This window comes from Desmodus rotundus, chromosome 13, assembly GCF_022682495.2.
Source record: "Desmodus rotundus isolate HL8 chromosome 13, HLdesRot8A.1, whole genome shotgun sequence".
Classification (NCBI taxonomy): Eukaryota; Metazoa; Chordata; class Mammalia; order Chiroptera; family Phyllostomidae; genus Desmodus; species Desmodus rotundus.
The window spans coordinates 28,011,463-28,019,570 of record NC_071399.1 but is presented as its reverse complement, the minus strand read 5'-3'; the positions used below and the strand labels follow the sequence as shown (position 1 = coordinate 28,019,570).

At 48.1% G+C, this 8,108-nt stretch overlaps 1 protein-coding gene across 1 annotated transcript in view; it reads left to right on the top strand.

Annotated features, from left to right (window-relative positions):
- Positions 1–8,108, top strand: part of TFDP1 (transcription factor Dp-1) — a 43,280-nt gene that overhangs the window by 869 nt on the left and 34,303 nt on the right. Inside the window, exon 2 of the mRNA XM_053916304.2 lies at positions 203–277. Within this exon, the coding sequence (XP_053772279.1) occupies positions 266–277 (12 nt within the window). The 5' untranslated portion in view covers positions 203–265. The remainder of the gene's footprint in view (positions 1–202; positions 278–8,108) is intronic.

Sequence of the window (8,108 nt, the reverse complement as noted above, 5' to 3'; positions counted from 1 at the left end):
TTCTTTGACATGACTTAAAACCCCTGGTGTGGGGTTTTATTTGCCAACTGTGCTTTGAGGATGGAGTGCGGGTGTAGAAAGGAAAGTACCTGGTACCTGTAGGGGCAGTCAGGATGGTGATGGTACTGGGGGAAATGTTGATGTTTTATTCACTTCTTTTTTCATTCTTACTTATTTCTTGTTTTTCCTTCCCTCTTACCAGAAAAATCATTTTTCTTCTCTGGAGGGTGAACATTTATAGCATTGATTTCACGGATCTGGTAACATGGCAAAAGATGTAAGTATATTTGCTTGGTTTTACAGACAGATGTTTGCCCGGCACTACATTCTTTGTCATTGTCCCACTTTATTTCGGAATGACAACACAAACTATAGCACTGTTTACTGCCAGACTTTGAAAGCGAACGACGCAGTATAAAGGTGGAAAAGATGAAAGAAATCTAGTAGCTTTTAGAGAGGGTGTGATTTGCTGATACACCTGGGTCTTGCAGTCTTGACCACCAGTGACAGGTGTTGCACGGAGCTTCCATGACAGCACTGACTTTTTCTTCATCCTCTCAGACTGCGTTAACTGACAAGTAGAATATGTTTGCCGAAGGCCCCTGAGCTCAGTGAGATGGAGCGCTGGGCCCAGGGGCGGCTGCTCCGGTGCAGAATGACTCCGAGCTCCTGTTTGGTGCAGAGTGTCGGAAGTTAACTCAGCTTTGATCGACCAAGTGCTCAGCACTTGTTTTGGCCATTTTTTTCCTCAGAAACATGAAACTTGGTGATTAATGAAATGTAAAAAATCCTACTTTAGCTTGCTTTGTATTTGTCATGAAACAATAGAATACAGTGAATAATTTTTTTAACTTGTTCCAAGAAACAGGCTTTAGGTCTAAAATAGCCGATTTTATTGGGTTATGTAGTTCTCACTGCGCTGTGTAATGTCAGGCACAGTCACTGAAACCCCGGTTCTGTCTGTTAGTGTTTCTCAGAATGTGTTGTTCTTTAAGCATTAAGGAGAAGAGGCTGTTTATCTACTAACTCATCATATGCAGTTGGAGATGCTGCTCAGATAAACGGCATCTCCTGAAACAAAACTAGAGGCAGTCAAAATGCGTCCATGTCTAGGGAACCAAATAATAGGCATTATGCATTTTCATCACTAGGCATTTTCATCATTTCAGAGTTTCCAATAGTCTCTAAAAAGTCTGACCGGGAGCACCCCAAGCTCTCACCGGCTGTTGGGCACACTCTCTCATTTGGCGCCTGTCCTCTAGTGCTGGGTTTGGTTGGGTAGAGAGTGTGTATCAACACACAGTTGCATCCCATGTGGTGTGTTTTAGGTTAGAGTCATAATCTGTATATCACGTTAGGTTGATTTTTATCATCTCCACTTGTATTTGTCAGTGTATTCCCCAAAGAGGCAAGGTAGGTCAGTATGTGCTTGGTAATAGATTAATTAGGTATTGTACCTTTAAGAGGCTGCTGCTGGACCCCAGTGCCTGTTAGAGTGCAGTTGTGTGTTTCAGGACTGAGGTTATTTACTGAGTTTTTTGTTATTAACTGGTTAGAGGAGAGGGGGACACTCCTTGTTTGAGAGGCTCTCTCTGATTCCTGATTGGCCTCTGGGGGATGGATGTAAAGAGACAGTTGCAGTCCCTGCCGACTGGTTGCAGGGAGACGGACACAGAAACAACCTTCTCCCACGTTCACTTTTGGAGAAGGCCCCCTGCGAAGTGCAGGGCAGCTGGGGGCTGCCTAGTGGCTGGATGGTGGGCGGTTCCCCGGGAGCCAGTGTTTGTTTGTGGGCGCTGTGATGGTAATGGGGTAGGGGGTTCGGGCTGAGAAACCGCTTGAGGGGAAGCAGAGGTGAAGTGGCCTTCCCTGTCCTGAGAGCTGGCTGGTGTCGGGAGTGACTGGAACCAGGCTTCCCTGGGGCTGGTGGGCCAGGCTGGACATGGAGATTGTGGCCAAGGTAGGGCATTTGCTTTACTTGACCTTTTCTCTAGTTACCTTATTTTTTTAAGTAGGGGAGTGGCATTTGTGTTTGGACAGATGACCTTGGCAGCCAGTGCTGGAGGGGGAAGTGGGAGTTGTTAATTTAAGCAGCGGTGCTTCAGTTTTTCTCAGGTATGAGATCAAAGCCCAAGAGCACAGCGGGGAGCCAAGCCACTTGGGTTGAAGGGGTTGGGCTGGGATCCCAACTTTGCAGAGCTCTGGAGGCTGCGTGGGAGGCTGCAGGGGGCCCAGAGTGAGGTCTTGGGGATCACAGTGGGAGACAGACTTAGTGGACCGATGAGGTATCAGTCTGGCAGATTTTGGTGAGGAGGATGAGGGAAGTGGAGTGGCAGCTTCTTACCTCTAGTGGAAGTCCAGGGCGACCAGCAGGTTTCACGGGACTGGACTGGAGCGAGCCCGTTGACTGGGGGTGAAGGGGCGGTGGGTATGGGTAGGTTTTAAAGGGCAGGAGCCACTGTTGAGGGAGAGGGGAGGTGGGCTGGGCTGGATAGTCCTGGGTGGGGCAGCAGGCCGGGGGGGGGGGGGGGGGGGGGGGCCGGCAGCGATGACTCTTCTCCTGACAGGTGGGCCAGACTACGCAAGGGCCACTGGGCACAGACCACGGTCGCAGGCCAACCTGCTACAGTGTCTTTGGTCTAAGGGGCCCATGTCATCCATCTTCTGGAAAGACATGGGGCTTTCCCCCCGTCGTGTTGTGGAAGCGTCTCAGACTGGAATTCTGCACAAGCCAGGCCCTCTGGTTCCTGTGTGCCTTTCATCTGCCTCAGCTCTCGGGCGGGAGGGTACAGGTGGGAACTCCTGGAGTAATGAGGACCCAACCCTGTGTTCACGCATCCGTGGTTGCTCTTTGATGAGTGCCTGTGCCCAGCAGTGAGCTTCTCGCGAAGCTTGCAGTTCGCGGGGTACAGCCCATGAGTAGCGGGGCCTCGAGGAAGCAGTGCCATTGTCACTGAAATCAGAGGATGAGGAAGGGAGCCACGTGATGTGTGGGGATCGAGGAAGAGCGTGGGGCGTGGGCTCCCGTGAGCATGCTCCGGCACCACCTGTGAGCCTTCCGGCTTCTCTTTCTAGAACACAAGTTAAATGTTTGTTTTTTTAAAAGCTATCTAGACAAACCACTAACGCCTTTGTTTAAAAAACCTCCACATTTTCTAGCAATATATGAAAATAAGCCTGATTCCTTGGTGATTAGTAGTTAACATTTCATTTCAAAAGCGTGTCTGTTTGGCTGGAGTTGTGCTAGAATGTGTGTATAAAACGGCAGGAATGAGTGGGCTGCCTGGGGCGTCCTCAGGGTGACTCCCTGTCTGTCCTCCTGCTCGTCTGGTTTCACTCTGGTCAGATGGAGAAGGGAGACAGCACCTGGGCAGGTGTGGAGAGAAGGGGGAAGCCTGGGCTGCTCATGGACTCAAAATGCCCGCTCCTGCCTGTCTTTGGGAAGCCGGCTGGCCGGGCCTGGGCAGCAAAGATGGGAGTGGGCCGTAGGCCATGGGAGCCTTCACTTTTGCCTTCAACATTGATTTATTTTGATTAAGTAGGTATATGCTTGAGGCGAGGAACACAAATGGTGAAAGTTCAAATTCACTATTTGTACGTGGCGTGGAGGAGGAAGCAGAGAATGCACAGAAGCACAGAGTGGAAGTTATAAAGGCCCCAAGCATGGTCACTCTCAAAGTGACCACTAGCAACAGTTTTGGGGGTTAGTTCCAGAAACTTAATGTAAGAGAATTAATGACTGCTCTTGGTATTGGGGGCAAGAATTCCCTTGCTGAGGGGACTGGCCTACATAGTTACAGTGGTCTTTCCCCCAGGCCCAAGATGCCTGCAAGGCCACCCCTCCTTGCATTTGCCGACACCTGGTGGGGGTTGGTGCCGCCTGGAACTATCGATTCAGTCATTAAACTCCATGGGGTCTTCCATCTTTGTCCTCATGGGACCTGGGGGTCCTCGCGTGTGTGTGGCCATGTGTGGATTCACTGGTCACATGCAGGCTGTCCCCATGCAGGTGTTCTTACATCTGAAGCTCAGGGACCATCCTTAGATGTGCATCTTGGAATGTTTCCCACGATTCCTGTAGAGAGACTCTAGGGAGGTCAAAGGGCGTGTCAGCGTGCCTGTCAGTCACTGCCCTGGCCCTGCGAACATCTGTGGGTCTGCCCCCTCCGCCATGGGGTCTTGGCCCCCTCCTCAGTGAAGTCGTTTATTGTTTATTGACTTGTAAAACTAGGTATCTGTGAATTGTATTTTGTGCCAACCACAGGTCCTGTGGACCCAAGTCATGTTTGGGAAGGTTTGCCTTGTTGAGAATGCAATCACATTTTAGCACTGCGGAGGGTTTCTAGGGTAGAAGTGAACTTTAAAGGAAATACAAACGTTATAATCGTTAGATCGTATTAAAGTCCATAATTGTGTGAGGTGGAGAGTGGAAGGCATCTGACATGACAGTGTTCACGTGTGCACACCCGTGTGTGTGCATGTGCATGCACCGGTGTCCTTGCCTGGCTGCCCCCTCTCCCACCGTCTTTTCCCCATCTGTAGCCCTCCGTGAGCGGTTTGGTGCTGTTAGCATTTGGAAAACTGTAGATATAAGATACAGGACCTGCATGGCGGCCATAGTTCTTTTAGAACTGGAGCTGGAATGGAGCAGCGGGTGGGGAAGTGTGGCCCCAAGAGGTTCAAGTACTTTCTCAGGGTCACAGGCAAAGCCTGTGTCTCCAGCTTCTAGACTCAGAAGCTCCTCGTGGCCCAGGGAAGCAGATGGGGGGCACAGCGTTGCCTCCCTCCCCACGGGGAAGGTCGTGTTCTTGTCCTTGTCCAGTATCATGAAGGTTCATAAAGAACAGGGAGCCAGATAGTTGATTTTTAAAATTACAGGTGTGCTCTTGCCAGAGGTGTTGAGTGGCTGGTTCAGACTATGGTGGGTATTCCTGGGCCCCGCCCCTCCACACTCCAGCTGTGAGAGCAGAGGGACAGCCTGGTGTGGCCAGTGAGTCCTGACCCAGATCCGGGGCCACCCGCCCTGTGCACTTGGCCCAAGGGTGTCCTGGGGGAGGAAGATAACCTCAAATCCCAACGTAATCTTGGGGTGGCGACAGTGTCGGGACAGCTCCTGGCAGAGAGGGTGACTGTGCAGGCTTTTATCTGGAGCTCCTGGGCCTGAATTTTGAAAGCTGCCCTGTGAGTCCACTTGTGTTCTGGAAAAATTCCTACATCTTCTTGAGAGCTGGCGACCAACGAAAAATGCATCCTGTCTGAGCTTTTGAGGGATGCTGTAATGAGGCCTGGTTTAATACCAATAGGAGACTAATGAGCTTATCTAAAAATACACGTCCTGAGTATCATTTTACAGACCTAGACCTCAGTGATGAAATTCAGGGCTGAAGCAATAACCCTGGTACAGCAATAACCTGCTATTTCCTGCAGACTTTGATGAAGCGAGTTCTGGGAACATACACGAATTTCTACATTAAGTGCAGCCTTTTCTTTTGCCTGCTCTCACAGAGAAACTTCACATTTGAGATTAAGAGGGTAGTAAATGTAGCCCCCATCACTCACGTTTAAAAGGAGAAGAAATAGGTGATGGTGTGCGTGTTTATGTACTAGGCTTTTCATGTTTCAGAATTAATTTTTTTTCTATGTGGAATGAAAATGGAGAACTCTTACGATGGCATCAAAAGCAGGAAGTTAGAGCTTTTTCTTTTTAAAATAAATTTATTTATTATTTATTTCATTTTGGAGAGGGGAAGGGAGGGAGAGAAACATCAATGTGCAATTGCTTCATGCGCCCCCCTACTGGGGACCTGGCCTGCAACCCTTTCGTTTGCAGGCTGGCGCTCAACCACTGAGCCACACCGGCCAGGGCAGAAGTTATACCTTAATTAGTTAAGTGTTGCCCTGAAACATCTTGATTGCAAAGAAGTATTATACAAACACTTGGTATAATATGTAAAAGAAAAAGGATCTTTCCCCCTCATATTATCAACACTTCAGCTGTATGCTTTTGGTGTGTAAAAAAGTGACCTGAGGTGGCTGTGAAACAGTTAGGAAATTGGCCTGTGCTGCTGATGCTCAGCCTGACCTGCAGTCTAGATGACATTTTCCTCCCATAATCAATTTTTCAAAGAGCTCTTCTCTCTTTGTATTTAACAAATAATACTGTTTTTCAGTGTAGAACAACTAGAAAATTCTCATTTGTAGTTGATACCTGGTGTCTCTTGCCTGCATGTTTCATATTATTTTAGGAGGAACTGGATTTCTGGGGAGAGCGAGCAGGGATGGGTTGGAGGTGGCACATGGCCATATCACATGTCCTGCACATATCACGGCCCTGTACGTCCTTGCTGAGGGCATGAGACCTCTGGGGTGCATGTTATCTGGGATGTGGGGTGTCGGTGTTGGCCCAACTAGAGTGGGACTCATCCCCAGGCGCCTTCTAATTCAAATGATTATCATTATTAGGTTATTGGTTATAAGTAATACGGACACTGTGTCTGCGTGTCATCGGGCCTGGAAGGAGTTGGCCATCAGCGTGTGTTTGCTGACGGGCTGCGACTCCTGCAGCCCCGACTCTGCGTGAGGACTTGTGTTTTTAGGCCGACTGTGGCTTTTCAGTTGTTGCACAGCTCACGGGTGCTGTTCAGATCTACTGCAGCTGATTTGGAGACTCCAGAATGAAGGGTTGTGCTTACCTCTTCCTCTCCGAGGAAGAACTGGTGTTTGAACTTAGGACCCTGTTCATCAAAATCCCATTTTAACTTGATCCAGTTTGACGGAATGCTTGTTTGGTGGATGAAACCACTGTGCATCTTCAGGTTCTAAAATGCAGCCCCTCCTAACACACGTGCTTGAACTGTGCACCCTGGTGTCACCTATATAACGTCTCGTCACCAAGGGCCTGAGGAAAGGAGACAGAGCGAACCTCTCTGCTAGGGAGTAACCGAGAAGGTAATTGTGCCTGTGAGTTAGAAAACCAGCCAGTTCCCAGAGCCCGGCGTTTCCACAGCACCCCCCTCAGCGCAGCTCTGCCCCGTGCCTCCGCTGCCCAGGTAATGTGGGACAGGTGCCCTCCTTCGTGGTTCCTCCTGCGGGGGAATGCGTCGTTCCCAGGCTGTTCTGTGCCACTGCAGTCCATCCTCGCCAGAGACCGTGAGTTTTATCTTGAACGAATGACAGTCCTGTCAACCCAACCAGCTTTCCTGTCACAATGGATTACCCATTTAGCAGGATTTTCATGAGTAAAAAGTTTGAAGTACTGAAAAAGTTCAAGTAATATTTTTTCTGTTTATAAAAGTAATGTTGATTGTACCAGAGTTAGAGAGTTCCAGGAAAGTGAAAAAAAGAAAAAATATCAGCCGGTATCTGAGATGAATTGTTGGGATTTTGTAGTATGTTCCTGTTGGATTTTTATTTAGTTGTATGTAATAAAGGTGTATTTTACAAAGATGTAAATGTACTGTATGTTCCATTTTTAATCTTCCTTTTCTCTTTAATATGTTGTCAGTATTTCCATAATCAGTCATTTTATTAACCATATTATTTTTAGCAGCTGTATGTTTATTTGACATCTTGGGAAATGGTAAATGGTCAGTTATTGAAAAAGTGAGTGAAAATGGGAAATAATAAAGGTGATGCATACCTTAACACATCATTTTAAATTCAAACAAATGTATTTTCAGTCCCCAATCCTGTGGCTGTCTGTGAAAGCCCTACACACTAGTAGTGCAAATGGGTCCACTTAACTTGAGTCTCTTGCATAAACCGCACCCATAATCTCCAGCTTTGATTTCTGTAGAATGGACGGAGAACATAAAAGACATTTAAAGACACTGATACAACCTTCTAGATTGTTTGCAATTTTTTCCAGGCTTTTAATTACAAATACAGCTGGAATAAATGGACCTTTAGAGACGAACACAGCTGAGTGTCGGATAGCATGCTGCTGAACTTTGTGGAGCACAGGTGTGCAGGTTATCTGAGAGAGTCCTAAAAGCCATCAGCATCTTAAAGAGAGTGGAGAATGTCAATTTGACAAACCCCTATGCCATGCTGGATGTGCCTTAAGTCCCCAGGCCCCAGGCCCCAGCATTGGGGATGCCAGTGGTTTT